Here is a 19,032-nt window from a genome sequence, read left to right on the forward strand (position 1 = left end):
AGGCAGGCCACAATTTCCTCGGAGTAGAAAGAGTTCAACTATTGATGCAATTAATTTGTAATTTAAAGTAAACAGTCTAAATGTTTCCTCAACTTTCTTCTTAGACACGTAGGCATTCCTTATGTTCTTATGACATGCCAGATTCTTGAATTCTAAGTATCCTGTGTGGATATAAGTTGAAATGGTCAAATCAAGTTCCTTTACTAGAGTTTCATTAATTTTGAAGGTTTTGTTTGTGTAATTATTACCACTAGAAGATGGAAAACATTATGAAGTTATCAATTTTCAAAAGAAAGGTGTGGATGTAGCATTCCTTTGGATCACAGAAGAATCTTAGAAGCCACTACAACTGAGGGGAAAATAAATGGGGCAGTAAATGTACACTGCTCACCAATAGTAAAATGTACACTGCTCACCAATAGTAAAATGTACACTGCTCACCAATAGTAAAATGTACACTGCTCACCAATAGTAAAATGTACACTGCTCACCAACAGTAAAATGTACACTGCTCACCAATAGTAAAATGTACACTGCTCACCAACAGTAAAATGTACACTGCTCACCAACAGTAAAATGTACACTGCTCACCAACAGTAAAATGTACACTGCTCACCAACAGTAAAATGTACACTGCTCACCAACAGTAAAATGTACACTGCTCACCAACAGTAAAATGTACACTGCTCACCAATAGTAAAATGTACACTGCTCACCAATAGTAAAATGTACACTGCTCACCAATAGTAAAATGTACACTGCTCACCAATAGTAAAATGTGCACTGCTCACCAATAGTAAAATGTACACTGCTCACCAATAGTAAAATGTGCACTGCTCACCAATAGTAAAATGTACACTGCTCACCAATAGTAAAATGTGCACTGCTCACCAACAGTAAAATGTACACTGCTCACCAATAGTAAAATGTGCACTGCTCACCAACAGTAAAATGTACACTGCTCACCAATAGTAAAATGTGCACTGCTCACCAACAGTAAAATGTGCACTGCTCACCAATAGTAAAATGTACACTGCTCACCAATAGTAAAATGTGCACTGCTCACCAATAGTAAAATGTGCACTGCTCACCAATAGTAAAATGTGCACTGCTCACCAATAGTAAAATGTGCACTGCTCACCAATAGTAAAATGTACACTGCTCACCAATAGTAAAATGTACACTGCTCACCAATAGTAAAATGTACACTGCTCACCAATAGTAAAATGTACACTGCTCACCAATAGTAAAATGTACACTGCTCACCAATAGTAAAATGAACACTGCTCACCAATAGTAAAATGAACACTGCTCACCAATATTTTTCATTAGAGCAGAGTTTTAGGAGATCAGAGTAAAAATAGAAGCTGACAAAAAAACAAGACTACAGAGACAGCTGTCATGTGAGTTACCAAACTCAAAGCCCCACCATACAAAATAGAGATCATATTTTGTAATGATAACATTCAATAGATCCAAAAACAGAATCTTTAGATTATAATTAATCTTATTTCTCCATTTCCACTGAATTCATTTGAAATCCTTGCTATTATCACAATAAGAATCAAAGACCCTCTTCAAATTGTACTTGGTCCAGGAAGGGCCACAGCAGCCTTCAGAGAAAGGAGTTCTCCACTGCGGTTTTAGATGGCAGGAAACACTGGGGAGAACGGCTGCTAAAGGCTGGTACAGGGTTTCTGGAAAACAGTCTTATCTTTTGAAGGCAGAATCTCTCAGGCTCACATTTCAGTTTAACCTGGACACCAGTGCAGTGGGAAGGAGAGGGGTCGCCGTACCTTACTGTTGACGCTATAACAACCTAAGGTCAGACTAGGTGACAAGAGCTTTGCAGCCTTGGCTATGAGGCACACCAAGATGTGAGACCAGATAAGCCAGCTCTAAAGGGCACTGGAGCCCTTGAATGTAAGATCACACTTACTGTCAAAACCACTGTGACAGGTTTGGTTTGTTTGTTTAAGATTCATTTACTTTTATGTATTTGAGTGTTTTGCCTGACCATAGAAGCCACATGTCTGTGGAGGTCAGAAGAGGTTGTTGAATCCCTTGGAACTGGAGTTACATCTGTAAGCTATCATGTGGGTGCCAGAGACCAAATTGTAGTCCTCTGCAAGAGCATTAAGTGTTCTTAACCACTGAGACATTTCTCCAGCCCTGTGACGCTTCATTTGAATTGTCAAACTGACACAATCTAGGATTACCTGGAAAGGGATCTGAAGAAGGTCTTAGGTTAGATTAGCCTGTGGGCATGTCTATGGACGGTCACATTGATTGTATTGATTAAGGTGGGGACTTACCCAGTGTGGGTGGTGCCATTTCCTGGGCAGAGTCAGGTACAGAGAGAGCAAGCTGAGCATCAGAATATATGATGCATTAATTCACCACTCTCTACTTGTGATTATGTCATATGCCAGCTCCTTCCAGTTCCTTCCACCTTGACTCCCCACATGATGGCCTGTAAACCCTCGGATTGTGGGTTTAAATAAACCCTGTCTTCAGCTGCTTTTGTCAGGGTATTTTTATCACAGCAACAGGAAAGGGATCTAACAGAGTTACTGAACACATTATAAACTGCAGCAAACACCTAGATCAATAAAAGAAATGAATGTGACATTGGCAGCTAATACAGATATAGTGCTGCTTCTGTATTTAATATCCTGAAAGTTCCCTATGGACAGACTGCTGAGAAAAGGGGCCCACAGCCTCGGAGTCAACCTGCCCTTTAATCCACCATTATGGAGAAGTTGAGCAACTACAAAGGACTCAGGTCAACAGCTTCACTTAGTGTAAAAAATGAAGCACATTCCACAGGAAGTACTAAGAACTAAACTATGAAGGCACCAGGGCTTCAACCATTCTATTCCAAGAATGGGACTTGCTAAACTCAGGATGGAAACAACACAACCACAGAAGAACCTGGAGTACAGTAGAGCAGAATATTTAACGTAAACTACAACCATCTTCAAAATGTACCTTAGAAATCCCCGAAAGATAACAATGTGAGCTGACTTTGGAAACTTAACCTCAGTGTGTGTGTCAGACAGACAACAGTTTTCTCTGGGTGACAGGGCCCAGGGAAGAGGTATAGTAAACAGAGTTAGTATGTGACCACTCCGGAACACAAGCTTAGGGAGAGCAGACTGAACAGGTGCCAAATCAGCAGAGGTTTCACTTCCTTGTTTGCTTTTTAAGTTTCTAATCATAATAGCAACATGCCAGAGCAGATATAAACAACATGTATTCAACTGCCCCAGTTGATCTCCCCAGAACTTCCAATTTCATCCATAGTTTTCCCACTGGAACACAGAAGCCCAAAGCCCGATGCCTCCACAAAAGTGAGAGGCACTGGGCAGAGCAGCTAGGCACAAGCCTTTCCTTAGCCCTGGACCATTTCAAGACGCATCCTACTTGAAATTTCACTTAGCTGTCTCAAAAGTCAACATATCATAACCTTCCTTCCCTGCGGCCACTCTAGTGGTCTAGTTCCATAAAGGACACACTACAAGCCACGAATTCAAAAATTTCAATTATCATTATTTCCTCCCCTGATCTGTAACCTACACATAGCCGCAGAGTTCTACCGCTTTATTCCTAAATAGTTTTAGCTAGTAACTAACAATCCTAGTACAAGTCCATCACGCCTCAATCTATAGCAAAGTCCACAGTCTAACAAAAGTTATTAACCAACCTCAGATATAGTCCCTATTCACAATAATCAGTCTTTATTTTTCAATTAAAATAACAATATACCACCAATATCTTTCAGAGGCATCTCACTGTTTCTTGTATAAAGAAAAAAAAAAAAAACCCTGAACACAACATATAAAAACCCTCATGATCTTCCCTTGGCCCATGGCACAATTTACAACTTTCTTCATCTCCTCCCAGCTGTGTAGACTGTTTTGAGTTCCTCTAAGAAGACTCTCTTCCCACCTGGAGCTCTCACATTCATAACTATGACTCTAGGACATATACAATGTACAGTTTAAACAGAGGTTATCTGATAATCACTGTGCTGTCCGGGACAGTACCTAGGCTTCCTGTGAAGGAAGGCACTCACAATGAAAACTGGTTATCTACACCATGGGAGTCTATCTGCATGAAAGGGTGCCTACCAGGATCTTGGTTCATGTCAGATCTCAAGCCTCCTGTTACCTTCCAAAATTTATGGCTAACATAATAAACATTAATAGATAAAAAGGCCATATAAAACACCTGCAGCTTACTTATTTATGTAACTATATTTTTTAATACTCCATGCAGTAATAAGTAAGAGTTCTAAATGATACAGGTCTGAAGACAGGCTCTGAAAAATGCTCACTATGCTAGGTCATGGCAAAGCACAGAGTCTGCTCCAGAGACATGCAGGCTTAGCTGGTGTGCTTGTCATGCAACACAGTCACCAGAAGTTCAAAAGACCACATCATCAGAATCAAGTCTATCAATTAACTGACTGAATTTAAAATAGCACAACTGGCAAGTCAACAAGAAAAAGGGTTTATATACCCTGGCCATGCACAACTGCCACCATCCCCAGACTGGACCTACAAAGCCTAAAGCACTTTCTTCAAGGGAGCACAACCTATATTTACAATCACGCTGAATTGTGGAGTAAAGGCACACTCAACAGACTGGGCAAAGACACAGTAACACTGTCATACTGTCAGGAGCTGAGGTCACCTAAAACTTTTTACTTCTTAATTCAGTTAATCTTTTCAAGGTTCTTATGAATGGGTCTGCAGAAATGGCTCCGTGGTTAAGAGCACTGGGTGCTTTCAGAGGACCTAACTGCTCACAAGTGTCTGTAGCCGGAATGCACACAGAGTACAGGCACATGCACCAAAATACCCACACACATTTTAAACAAGAAAGAATCATATAAGGTTAATATTAATATTATCCTCATTTTCCAAAGAAGCCAAGACATGAAGAAGTTCACATAGCTTGTCCAGAGACTCACATGCCACAGAGGCAGGGTTCAGAGGAGAACAGTGAATATCAACTATTACACCACACTATCTGATATGGAAAAGATCAGAGGTTCATGAGAAGGAAATCGGCACATCTGAGAGCATCAAAAACAACTACGATTGTGCTTCAAATTTAGAAGAAAAACCCCTGGACTGATCAGAGCAGGTTACAACATGTATTGCCTACAGAAAATCTGTTCCTTCTGTTTCACACATGACTGGTGAGAGCCAGGGCTTTGAGCCTAAAAGCAGCATTTCATCAAGGCGGAAGTGCTGGACAGAGGAAGCCAGGAGTCCAGAGAGAGAGAGAGCTGGATAGGCTGGGGTAAACCCCATTAACCTGCGTACCTCCCACTAGGCCTCTCCTTCAGTGCCATGGGCTGGAGCACGGTTTTCAGGAGACTGCACAGATTCATTCAGTGCACCCTGAATGCCATTTGAAGTTGGAAGCTGAGTTGCTGTTGCTCACCACTTTGAAATGGCATTGTTCTAACTTATGCGGTCCAGGAACATCTGATAACTCCAATGTTGAGTCTTAATTTAGCTGCATCCAATAGCAACAACACCACCAACAACAAAACTGCCAACTTGGGCTACTTATCTAAAACCTGACCAGTGCAACAAGCCTCTGATATTATGATATATGAACTTCCCGTTTTTAGAACAAATGACCTCAAACCAACAGGACCCAATTTTACCTTATGTCACCAATCATCATCTGTGTGTCATGATTAAGAAATGCTGACACATGGGCTTTCCCATCAGTAGCTCCTCAGACCAAGAGACTTCTGAGACAAACTCCACATTTATATTTACAACAGTGAAGGTCTACAAAACTGGAATCACTGTGAAGACCACAAGTGCACCCATAATTTAGGAGGCCAATCTACTACTATATTCAAGTAAGTTATTATTTAGTAAGCAATGTCAGGAGTATTTTTTAAAACATTATAGGTACTTTCAACAATTTATGGTTGCAGTAAGATTTCAGAAGTTAACCTGATTTAGGTCACACAGCTATCAACCCACAGTCACAATTCAAACCCAGGCATTGTCTCAGGAGCTACCATTGGCTGCTGTCCCCATGGGGGTCTGGAAGAAATAATGACAAGGATTCAGTAACCAGAGCAAAGGAATCAAGGACTCTAACTGCAGTCAGAATGGTGCCTTTTATATCACATCACACCTTGGTCCTCATGGGAATTAGAGAGTTGAAAATTAGAAAGCCTCATCCAGCAGATAAACTAAGACAGTAAGTCTTACCAGTTGAGCAGAGCGATTGCAAACATTTCTAACAACAGTGTCGGGTCCAGGAAGGATGCAAGAAGGTAACAAAGGAGAACCAACATGGCCAGGAATCCGACAATCCTGAACAGTTAAGGTCAGTGAGCAGCTGTGAGTAATACTGAAAGTAAATATGGTCTGGAGTAAACCAAACAGGAACTGAACCAGGAGAATGGAGCATGCCTTTCTATCCTGAACCGAGTAAGGTGGGAGTCAGAAGAGGAGGGAGTCTCCCATCTGTGAGCAGGGCATGGAAGTTCTGGAAAGACCCAAGAGGTTCTAACCATGCAGAGCACTGCTCCACTCCGTGATGTTAGAGGAGAGATGGATGATGGAGCACGCTCCCTGGAGCCCCAGGGGACAGGCTAAGTTAGTACACGCACTATTAAATGCTGTTCAGAACAGCAGTGTTATGTTGGGCTTTCTTTAAGTCTTTATTGTAAATATCCTAAAAAGTTTTTTTTTTCTGTCAATGAGTTAAACAGCTGCTCAGGTCTTTGAATAGCAGTACACAGCCTTCCCTTATGCCAGGCATCCCTTCTCTGGTAACCAGCCAGACTGCCCTCATGGTAGCCTGGCAGTTTTGGATACTTTACAATTACTCTGAGAATGTTCGAGCTGCAGCATCAATACAACTGAAGCCAGGACCCCTGTTCAGGAGGCCTTACTCAAGCCACAACCACTTCAGACAACCTGTCCTGGCTTCAGAAAGTTTTGTGCCAGGATAACAAGCCTTGCTGAAACTTAAGATGACCTTTGAGCTCTTTTTACTCAAGATGGAAGACAAACACCACCTCAGTAACTCAACAGATGGCAGTGTTTGGTGAAACTGGAAGCTGGTGCAATGAAGGCATAAATACTACTACTCTTCATCTGTATACTACAGCCCTCCTCTTAGCTATACAACCAAGCTGGTCAGCTCACTGTTTAGCATCCTCCTGTGCTGCCCTGCCCCAAGTGTTGCTATTACACATTTTTCTCATTTCCTGATGATTCTTAAGTAGAATGGGCTGAGACGGTAGCATGAAAGATAAGAGTGGCCCTAGCAATGGAGGTGGAGTGGTTGCCACGACAACAGCAACACCAAGAAGACAGTGATGAGCTCAGACAGCTGCAGGGACAGAAGAGGCATAGTGAAGGCAGCAGACGATAAAGGGTGACACATGTCCAGGGGAAGCAGAACGGCAAAGTGGTGGCCAAGACTGTGGGCACTGTTCACTTAGGCATAAGAGTCTGAGCCTTAAAGGCTTAGGGGCCTGACATGGGTAGTTCAAGAGCTAAAGTCCTAGCCACAAAGGGTTCTAACATCCAAAGCTCTAGACCTGTAAAAATGGCTGGCACTGACGGCTGTTTATGCTGCTGCTCTCTCTAGCTGCTGCTTAGAACTCAGGCTTTTACTGGTCAGGCCACTGGCAACCAGAGCCCTGAGGCAGTAAGCCTCTTACCTGAGCACAGACAGCTAGATGGCTCAGGCATCTAAGGGCTGGGGCTATAAATCTCTAGGTCTCAAGGTTCAGAGCTATAAGCCTCTGAGTCCCTTAGCTCAACCCATACATAAGTCTTGGACATTCAAGGTCCCAGGCCCCTGACAGGAGACTCAGTGCTTACCTACTCCCGATGTCCATCTGAGTAACAAGACCCTACTGGCATAAAAACACAGTCTACCAAGCAAACCAGAGGTCGGGAGGCACAAGGAGACGGAGATGGAGGCACTCAAGCACGGCCAACACATAGCTGACACACTCTGACACAGACCTTCTGAAGGGCAAATGGGCAAAATATCTCAAGAATTTTAAGTAATTGGTAATTCCATTTCTCCAAATTTATGCCAAGTGGTTTATTAAGAATGTAGGGCAGAGACTTGGTTACAAGAATGTTCCTTTCAGTATTATTCATAACCTTAAAACTCTGGGACCAATATAAATATCCAACAAAAGGGTAGCAATCAATTTAATCAAGAATCACATTCATAAGGAAGCATTATGCTGACTCATTTTTAAGTGTTGTAGAATGCTAAGATACTGGAAAATGTCCAAGATATAAAGGCAATTTATAAAGCAGTATGTATTGTATGATATACAGTGTTTTAAGTTTCTATTTGCATAAAAAGGCGACTAGCAAATTAAATGTTGAATGTGGTTATCTTCAAGTATAGGATTACAGGTGATTTTACTTTCATTTATTTATAGCTAACATTCCCTGCAATAAACTTGTATTATTTGTATTTATAACCTAACAAAGGATGCTAACACTTTAAACATAATTATTATATTTAAAAAATAAATAATCACATATCAAAATTAATTCACTATCAGTCAACAAATATCAGTAATTATATCTGAATGTTGAGGCTGGGAAAAATAGCTGGGGTGAAAATACAGCAAGGGCTGCTGACAAATCCACCTGCTTCAAAGTATGTCCCTTACAGTCAGTGTGGGATATCCATCGCTATGGCAAACATCCAATATGTGCTTGCTGCATGAATAACCCTGTTTACATTCAGTCAAGCATTGCAAAGAAGCATTATATTCAAACTTAAAAAGAAAAAAAGCCTGCCTCATTATCAAATATGTTGAAATGCTCAAGTTCAAGTAAAACACAAAGATACCTATATGCGAGTAAAGAGATCATGAACATTCATATGGATTCATGCGCACTGCACTTCACTGTTCACAGCTCTACTTTAGAGTTATGATTCTCATCCCTCCCTCCAAAAAGAAAAAGAAATAAAGAGAGGAGAGATGCTCGTACTGTACAGTGGTCTTATCTGGGGCAGCAAGACAGACCAGATACCAGACTTTCCTCTGCCTTCTGTTCTGTATCAGCATGCAATACTTCACTATACTTGACAAGTCTCTAAAGCAAACAGACAACTGACTACTGTACAGGACTTGTTCCTAGGAATCGTTTGTTTTAAAGATTTGTTTTCTTTTAAATTATGTATATAATTATATAGGGGTAGGTGCGCACATGCATGCAAGTGACCAGAGTCCAGAAGAGGGAGTTGGATCCCACAGAGCTGAAATCACAGGTTGTGAGTTACCAGATACCGGTGCTGGGAATCAAATTTTGGTCCTCTGCAAAAGCAGGAATTGGTCTTAACTGCCAAGTCATCTCTCCAGCACCTGTTAGGGACTAACTTTTTAAATTTTAATTACCTTAGCTGTTTCAGTATTTAGAAGCCAACGATTCCATCCTGAAGGGAGGTAATGGGAAAATGTGGGCTATGAGAAAACCCACCCGGTGTGAATCCAGACTGCCTTTGCAGTCTGTGTGGCTCTCCAAACGGTGAGAGGATTGTGCCGCGAGAGCTCAAAGGAGTCGGACACAGGACTGGATGCAGAACAATGCCCAATTTCCATTCTTCACATTCCTTGAGGACTATTTTTCTTTTTTAAATTGAGAACAAGTAACTCTGGAACATGGGTCATTTGGATAGCTGTGCAGATATGAAGTTGATCTCTCGACTGTACAGCAGTATCAGGCGATAAAAGGAAACAGATAAGGAAGCCAAATGCTGATCTCCCCAGTCTAGGTTTACCCTGCAGTATAAAAGAGACCTCTGAGTTCCAACCTAAGTTGGAAGAACATGCAGAAACAACTGGAAAAGCAATTGACAAAGCCTCTCTTGATAACATCCTTCCTCTGTCCTTATCCTTTCATCCTCACTGCTATAACAAGCACCTTTCCTGGAAACAGGAAACCGTGTGAATCAGTGATCTGTACCAAAATTTAATTTGCACTACCAAATTCAAAAAAGCACCCAAGGGGTACAACTCTCATTTGTTTTCTCGGGATGTGCACATTTCATCAGGTAAAGAAACCTCCCAGATTTTATCTCAGAACCACTTAAGGACATATTCAAAAGGTCTGAGGATCAAACAAAGCCACCTATCCATAGCACATCCTGCTCACAAAAGTGTCCCAGAAACTCAATATAAACAAGATCCCTCTGTTCATTTCTAGGAGATAATACTGCTTCTGTATCCTACAGTCTGCCTTATATACCCACAACAACTGTGTCTTCTTCCTCTACTCAAACAGAGCATCTGTTGCTAACAAAACACTGCCGTCTAAGTCGTTTCCACAGACAAGAAAAGCAGCTGGTGAAGCCGACCCATGTGCTGACCAGCCAGCAGCAAGCTCCTACGATGCCCAGTTAAGTCTCTGGTGTAAGACTGCCTGGGCCACAGCTCTCATCCTCTTGCCGTCAGTATTTAGTAACTGTTTCTTGGCACCACCTACTGAAATAATTTCTTAAAAGATACACAAGTAGAAAATACACCTTAAAAATTAAAAAAGCCTAGACTGAATTGGCAAAGAAAATGTTATTTTGAGGCTAAGCTTAGAGATTAACAAACGCTAACAGATAATACTGTTAGGAAGTTTTCTTGAAACGGACACAAGGCTCATAACTCTTTGAGAGTCAGTGGTTATTTCTATTTTATAGATGAAGAGATGGAGACTAATGGCAAATTATTCAAGTTCTTACAGTTTGTAGACCAGAGAACTGGTTCTTCTTAATAACTCACAACCTACATCCCAAGGCCTTCCTTGCCAATTACAGCATGAACTCCCTCCTCTATAGACTGAGGTATCCTCTCTTCTACCATGTTAATTTGAACATTCTTTGCCAGGAAATAGCATCTAAATCTCATGCTATAGGGATACTACTGTCTTATGTAATAGACAGGAACATCCAGCTTAATTCATTACTATTGGAGGCAAGTATCTTATTCTACAGCAATTCATTAAATTAGGAAGCTCAGGCTGACAGCAGGAGTTACAAGCAATTAACGCTGGATATCCACTGTGAGCTATTAAATAAGTTCTCTTCGTTACAAACATTACTTGATACCTCCAGTCAAATTGAACATACTTCCAGTATTGAAAAGTTGATTCCCAGAGTTATTCCAATTAGATACATTAGTGCTAATTAAAAAAATAGCTAATTTTACCTCTGGAGAAACTACATATGGTGCCCTGTGGGTGCACAAATACACTGTCTAAAATGAGAACAACCTGGCTCCAACCTTTGGCGCTTACTGGCACAACCTCTAGCTCTTGATTCCTCGGTGTTTCCTGATAGACGATCTACGTTAAAACACTTTTAGTATTTTACCATGCGTGGACTAGTTTAGTACAAAATATTCATAAGCTTTAAAATACTGTTTTCGTAATGGAATATTTTACCCAGTTTTTCTAATATTATTACAATTTCCTCACTTTTAGAGAACAGATGACGAAACAGACTTATTGGTGACCTGCTCTGTAGACATAGCTAGCAAATGCACTATACCCTGCACCTCACCTTTCTGGATTCCCGAGTAACCTGCTCTTCCGGTTGACCTTTGCTAATGTCCATTCAAATGCCACATGCCTTTCCTCTAATAAGCCTTGCGATGTCTTACAAGCTCTTACAAGCTTCGGCAGAGAATGTCTTAAAGTTATACATATTCAAAATATACAAAACTTGTCATATATTCTAGGTATCTCTAAAAAGATATCAGAGTAATAATTCTGGAAATAATAATTGGATATATACCCAAATGGGTTTCAAGGCAAGCACACACAATGGAATCACGGACACGTCTGGTAAATACTGCAATAGTAAATGCTTGATGCATCATGTTATTCACACCCCCAACAACTACTTAAGAAGGCGAAATCCAGTTCAAAATTGCACAGTTGTGCTATATGGCTTTTCTGCGCTTTCTATTCAAATAAAAAAGAATGACTTCTTAGATGTGCCCTTGTTTTCCCTGCTGCATTATTAATAACACTTTTTTTTCCTTCCCTATACCGGAGTATATTTCAATTACACTATAACCTAACAAAGAGAGTAGGGTGGTTTACTTTTCTATACAGGGATTATGATTTGAACGTTAAAAATTCAATTGCAATCGTATTCAATACCCTGGCTATATTCTTCAAGTATTTTACTTAATCAATAAGGCTACTCTGTAGATCTTTCTTTAACTTGTTCTCAAAGTGTTAAACATTCCACAAGACCACTAGGTAACTGTGACCAGCTACACCAACTGGCGGACGAGGGTGGGGCAGCTGACAACTGTCTTTTTCCTCAATCAGGCAAACACTGAGATCTGCTTATAAATAAGCCACGAGCAAGGCAGTGGGCAGCGGTACAAAGGAGATTCGGTCCCCGAACCTACAGAGCAGGGACCATGCCCAAGAGAAGCAAAAGGACACCAGCTCTGGAGCCGGCGAGGAGGCCCCCACGCGAGGCAGAGCCAGGACACGCCTGCCGAGGAGGGACCCACCCTGGAAGCACGCTTCGGGCTGCGGGAAGAAAAGGGCCTAGCGTCCTCAGAGAGCGGCGGGGACCCCGGTGCCGCTCGTGGGTTCCTCCCCGCAGTCCCCGCCCGGAGCCAAGTGCTGGACAGAGGTCGGCCTGGGTCACGGGCGAGGCCCCTGCAACCCGCGGGCTCCTGGGTCAGGTCGGGTCTGCTCGGGTGGGTCCCAGGTCCCAGGCCCGGCTTCGCCCTCCGCCGCCGAGCCCCGCGCGCCCCGCCCACCCACCCGGCCGGGCGCCCTGGCCCCCCGCTTACTTTCTGCGAGTCCATGGCGAGGGACTAAGCCCTCCGGGCCGATCCTGTCACCGGAACCGAGTGAGGAACCTGAGGAGCCTTTGAGACCCGCTACCTTCGTCCGCCGCCTGCCCGGTCCCGTCCCGCAGAGGTCCCGCCCGTCCGCGCCCAACCCGCGCGCGCACCGCTGCCGAGCCGCGGTTGCCAGGGTGAAAGGGCGGCTCGCGGCAGGGCGGGGTGCGAGCGTGCCACGCATGCGCAAGCGCGCGCTGGGCCACCAGCACCCTTGGAGGATAAAGCGCTGCCTGTCCGCCTGCGCCTTCCTTCTACAGCTGCCTCCCTCTTGGCATCCCTTTTCCTGTGCCATCTCTGCTGTCCTTGCAATGAACCATTGGGCACCTAGCATCCAAGCCTGTGCAGGGGGCCCGGGAGCTAGCTCTGCCCAGGATGCATCCCGCACCTACAGCATCTCTCCACCTAGCCTTGGAGGGGCAGTCCGGATTGGTCAGGCCCAGGTATCCTGCAGGAGGAAGTACGCTGGAATGAGAGGCAGCGGAAATGTGGGGAAAGATCTTGAGCGGGAATGATGGAAACCTGAAAGAGACCCAGGACAAGGAGTAGGAGGAAGTTACAGAACGTGGGTATGGGACTATATGGACTTTATGGCCTGGCTGCCCTTGCTCCTCCTGAACAAGACTTTCTCAGTGATCCTGTATCATCGATAAAATAAAAAGAAGAAGAAGAAGAGGAGGAGGAGGAGGAGGAGGAGGAGGAGGAGGAGGAGGAGGAGGAGAAAAGGAAGGAAAGAATGAAGGAATGTGGGCCTTGCCAAGGACTGTGCAGAACTTCCCAAGACATAGTGCCTAAGTAAATGACATAGTGCCTAAGTAAAAGACATAGTGCCTAAGTAAATGACATAGTGCCTAAGTAAAAGACATAGTGCCTAAATGACAGTGAGATGACAAATTAAAATCTGGTCAGAATGGCCAGAGCAGGCAATGAAGATTCTAGAAAGCTTGGGATGAAGACAGGAGGCTTAAAAAGGTTCTCCAGAGAGACAGGCTTCATATCCATTTAGGTGACTCGAGAAAAAAAATTTCATCTGGGCATCCACATACCAAAAGAATAAAGTAGAAACGATTATCGAGTATTAAGTAGCAGTTCTGCGGTCGTTCTCAAAGAACTTACGCTCCAATCTGGGAAATAACAACAAGAAAGCATGAGGCTGTTAGAAAAGAACGTCTGTAAGAGAATCAGGGAGGGGCGTGGATGAGTGGATAAAGCTCTTGAATGGCAAGAGCGAGGATCAGAGTTTATATACCCGGAAACTGGTACCCACATAAAAGCCAAGCGACCACAAACACACTGACACACAGGTGCCCCTGTTCATGTGCCCCCACATTGACATAGAGCACACACACACGTGAAACCATTTCACAAAGGAAATTTCATGAGACAAATGGAAGAAATAAAGTCAACAAATAAATTGCATGGAGTTAACGGGCTCAGAATAAGTAGGGCTCATTTTCTTGCCATTACTCAGCAATGACCTGGGTAAGAGTTACGAAATGGTCTGAGTAGGAATATCTAGTCAGAAGAACAGTAAGAACCAAGGCCTTGAAGAGGCATGAGCAGTTTTTGAGGACTCATACTCACATTGCAATGTTTTAATTCTGTCTCTAGCAGAGTCTTTCCAACTATATTGTGACTTCTTAAGACAAAACGTCTTTTTACCGTACCTGTATCAGAAAGGGCAGGGGACAGCCCAAAGACCCCTTCTGCACGGAACAGAAAGAAATGTAAGGAAAGGGATAAAAGACACAAAGGAAAAAATGGTTTCATTCTGGCCAGGTAGACAATGATTGGAAGCCTGGGACTGAGGAGAGCATACAGACAACTTTAGCCTGCCAGCTGAAAGGAGGAGTGGCATTGGTCTTTCTGAGAAGCCCCCTCTTGGTATTAAGGGACGCTACTATCCACACTATCCCCCCCTTATTACTTGGAGAGCAGTGACAGAAGCCAGGCATTCACCCATCAACCCAGTGCTGGTAGCTCCAAGGGCCGCTCTGAACACAAGAGCTGAGTCATTTTCTATGGGTGAGAAATGAAGCCTGCAGATAGGAGGACATCAGAGGTCAAACCACTGCACTTGATTGACACTGTGGACCCAAAATGAAGGGAAGGAAAGAGCATTTGTTCTCATCTCCAAAGCCTCACCTCACTCCTGCCATAGGGGAGCCCCTCGGCACTTTTTGAGTGACGGCACTACCAAAGGAGGAATAGAGAGGGTTTTGGAGACAGTTGCCCTGAAATGTGATCTCCCAGACTGTCACAGAACCACACCTTAGGAGCTCATTTCTGGCTTCTTGCCCTAGTTTCTGTAGCTCTTTCCCTTCAAGCCAGCCAAGCAGCCTGTGGATTTTGACAACAGCTGTACCCCATTTGACCCCATGCTCTGATGAGCAGTGCGTCAGTATACCTACCCTATTTGACTTCTGCCCTCAGCAGACCTCTGGTACCGCATGTCTGGCTCCTCAGCACAGCTCATCCGGGACCATTTGCTGACCTCATTCCCAGTGGTCAGCTCCTTAGGGCTGTGATTTGTGGCCCTCCAGTCTACTTGTTGCAATACTTTTCCCTCGCATGCTGGGGTCGTGACTTGGTACCCCAGGCTTTTCGTGTGATTATCTTTGCATAGCAAATCCGGTGAGCTTTTAAGCAAGGTAGGCTTCATTTTAAAGCAGTTGTCCTTAAAACTTGACCCCAGGACTAACTGCATCGGCATTATCTGATAACTTCTTAGACATGCGCATTCACAGTCCTTATCCTCAGAAACTCCAGGGTCAGGTCCCATAAGCCATTTTAGCAAGTCCTCCAGATGGCACTAATGCATACTGGCATCTGTGAACCACTGATGGGAGAGGAAGTCTATTGCTCTTTAAAGGTGGGGAGGGGCAGGGGAAGCTGGAGAGGTGGATCAGCACTTAGGGGCACTTAGGAGCACGGTTGTTCTTCCAAAGGACCTCGGTTCAGTTCCCAGCACCCATATGGCAGCTCACACCTGTCTGGAATGTCAGTTCTAGGTGACCGGATGCCCACGGGCACCAGGCACTGAGGTGCACATGCATACAAGTAGGCAAAACACTTACACATATATGATAAAAATAAAAAGTTTGAAAAGTAAGAGGGCTGGTAAGATTTAGCTGGTAAAAATGCTTGCCACCCATGCATGAGGCAGGTGCTGAAAGTGGTGGTATGTCTATAATCCCAACCCTTGGGGAGTAGAGATAAGAGGGTACCAAGGACTCGCTGCCCACTCAGCCTAACCTTATCAGCAAGCTCCAGAGTTAGGACCTGAGCTTGTCTCAAATTTTAACTGAAGAGCAATGGAGCAGGATGCCTGATACTAACCTTTGGCCTCCACAGGCAGGTGCAAACAAATGCACATGTACCTGTTGTACCTGGACATACATGTTGCACACAAACATGGTACACACACAGAGGAACAACAGAGGAGTAATAATATATATTGTTTCCAAACAGGAGTCCATGGCTCTGAAAAGACGCCCATCTCGTCCTGGTTATTTGATTGACATTTCTGGCCTTTGCTGACCAGCTTGCTTTCTGATGAAACTCCAAGGCAGGATCGCCTCATGGTTGACATGGCTAACGTCCAGCAAAACTGTCCCACTCCAAACTAGGTTCTTTGTCCTCTGAGAGATGTTAGGCCCTCTGTGCAGGCCTGAACTTCCTCATGAGTTCTGGGGGGTGGGGAGGATTTCTTGATCTCCATGTCTCTGACAACCTTCCCCTTCGAGGCTCAGTCTAGCTGGGGCCACAGGGACCATCAGCTACCTACATTTGAATCCTGACCTGCTGCCTGCCAGCTCTCTAGTCATCATCATCAAGCCCTTGTCTTCACTGAGGTTCTTTTTCCTGGTGCATAGCATAGCGACCATGTTTCCTTTGGGGATTTAGTGGGGATTAAAGGAGACTGTGGATGGAAAACGTTTGGCTGAGTGGGTCTGTAACTGATGGTCGCTGCTATTATTGCTGCTCTACACAGCATGCCCTTCAGAGCTCCTCGTGCACAGTTATTTCTCCACTCGTGTCGTGGAGCCTTGGAACCCGTTCCCATTCCAACTCCCCTGTCTTTTCGGATACCCACCACTAGCCAGGGACTGTTCTTCGTTGAAAGCCCGAATGTTCACCCATCGCTCCCCAGCTACCTAGCGTTTCACTTTTACAACCCAGCCCGGTGAGACAAGCCTCTCTAAGCTTCCATTGCTTCACCTGTGAAACAGGCCTGACAGCATCAGCACCGGGTGATGGGTGGATTACATGGAATAATCCTGGTCAAGGGATTAGCTGTGTCTGACGTGTGTTAAACAGCCAAAAAGCCTTTGTGTTTACCATCACTTCTTAACCATAGAAACCCAATTTTGTGCTTCCTGCCCCCTTCTAACTAAAACACAGATTCACCCCCAAAGCCCTGGCAGCCCTAGGCACTCATGAAATGACAGCAGCTCCTACAAAAGGGAGGTTGGTTCTGTATGTCCTGGAGGAGGGTGCTCAGGGGAGGGGCCTAGCTCACACTTAGAGAGCTTTAAGCCATGTAGAAAGCAGCAGGCACCAACCAGAGTGGTGAAGAACCAGAAATAATGTGAGAAGTAAAGGATGTATCAGCATGGATACAATCATCGACTTTGTCTCCTTGGGGCTGGTCCACAGCAGAAGATGTCTTCTTCAGTATAGACTCTGACTCAGCTGCTGAAAACTATAGGAAGACAGGATTCCTCTCAACAAAATGTGTAAAGCAAGGGTGCCCAGCCTTCCTAATGCTGCAACCATTTGATCACAGTTACTCAGGTTGTGCTGATGCCTATGTCAACCCCCCTCAGGGCTCAGGGAACACTGCGGGAGATGCGAAAGCTGGAGAGCGCTGTCTTCGGCTGTCTTCTGCTGCTCTCAAGAACTCACAGCAGTAGTCACCTGCACAGACCAAGCCAGGCAACGACAGCAGCATGGACTGGAGAGGGACTCACAAGGCTCTGCTCCAGCTCAGGAGCTTCTGGGAGCTGGTTTTGGGGAGAGAAGGAGCCATGTTTCTTCAGGAGAGTGGCCTCTGGTAGGTGGTCATGTGCATGCAGACATTAATAATTGGATTTAGTGGGATTTTTTTTAAAAGTGTGCGCACACGCGCGGGTGCATACACACGAAAGTGGGAGAGGGTTCCTAGGAAGAATGGGAGGAGAATTGGGGGGGGGTATGATCAATATATATTATATATGTATAAAATTGTAAAATACAAAAAATGAACAATAGAAACAAAAGAGTAACGGATCTGGTATGGACTATTTGGCAGGGAGATTCCCACCAGTGCCAATACCTAAGCAGACGTTGGGCATTTCCTTAGCAGAGCTGGCATGGGGGAACTGGGCACTGGAAATACGCCTGATAGAGATAGCATCATGTGACCCCCGAGTTCCAGCATCCTACAAAACTATAGGCCCACAATTCAATCCCTCACTGACTCAACTCTGTGATAGTACTTACCTCCGTGAAATTCTCCGGATTTCTCCTCTCTAGCCCAGCCCCATCCCCTACCCCCCCACACACACACTGCAAGAGACCCTGCTACCTCCTGGAAGAGAGATTACTAGCTTAAAAACTTGACTTAGATGTTGCTGTGTCACAATACTTCCTCCATGTGCACTGGCCTGCTTCACACTAGGCACTGGGGATGAAGCCTGGAAGACACATGTGTTCCCAGTGTACCCTGCCCTGGCCCTGGACTTGCTTCTGGACTCAGGTTCGGGGGAACAACTATGAACAAAGTCAATTATCTTCCCACCCATCTCTTCATTAAAGGAGATCTCCCCAGGTTGCTGGCCCCCTGCCAATCCTCTCCAGCACAAAGGGAAGGCTCATTGCTGTCAGTAACAGCATTGCCCGGCTCCCCTCTTCCTCTGAAGAGACTCTGAAATGACATGAGTCAGGTAGAGCCTAAGGGCATAAAATGCCACCGTGCATTACTGATTGTACTTATTGGTTAATTACCCAAACCCCAGTGCTCCACTATCTGAAACAAAACCCAGCTTGCAAGCACTAGCTGTTGGCCAGGACAATCTCTTATCCTCTCTATACCCCCACTTTGCCATTTGTAGGATGAATGTATTAACAGCATCCCCTTGATAGGTACGGCATTTAGA

General features: G+C 44.4%; 1 protein-coding gene across 3 annotated transcripts in view; it reads right to left on the bottom strand.

Moving 5' to 3' along the window:
- Fsd1l (fibronectin type III and SPRY domain containing 1 like) overlaps nucleotides 1-12,978 on the bottom strand; it is a 60,829-nt gene extending 47,851 nt beyond the window's left edge. For all 3 annotated transcript variants that reach the window (XM_057790650.1, XM_057790649.1, XM_057790652.1), the window contains exon 1: nucleotides 12,842-12,978. In XM_057790650.1, coding sequence (XP_057646633.1) covers nucleotides 12,842-12,856 — 15 coding nt within the window. In that variant the 5' untranslated portion in view covers nucleotides 12,857-12,978. The remainder of the gene's footprint in view (nucleotides 1-12,841) is intronic.
- Between the last annotated feature and the right edge of the window lie 6,054 nt (nucleotides 12,979-19,032).

This window comes from Chionomys nivalis, chromosome 16, assembly GCF_950005125.1.
Source record: "Chionomys nivalis chromosome 16, mChiNiv1.1, whole genome shotgun sequence".
Taxonomy (NCBI): domain Eukaryota; kingdom Metazoa; phylum Chordata; class Mammalia; order Rodentia; family Cricetidae; genus Chionomys; species Chionomys nivalis.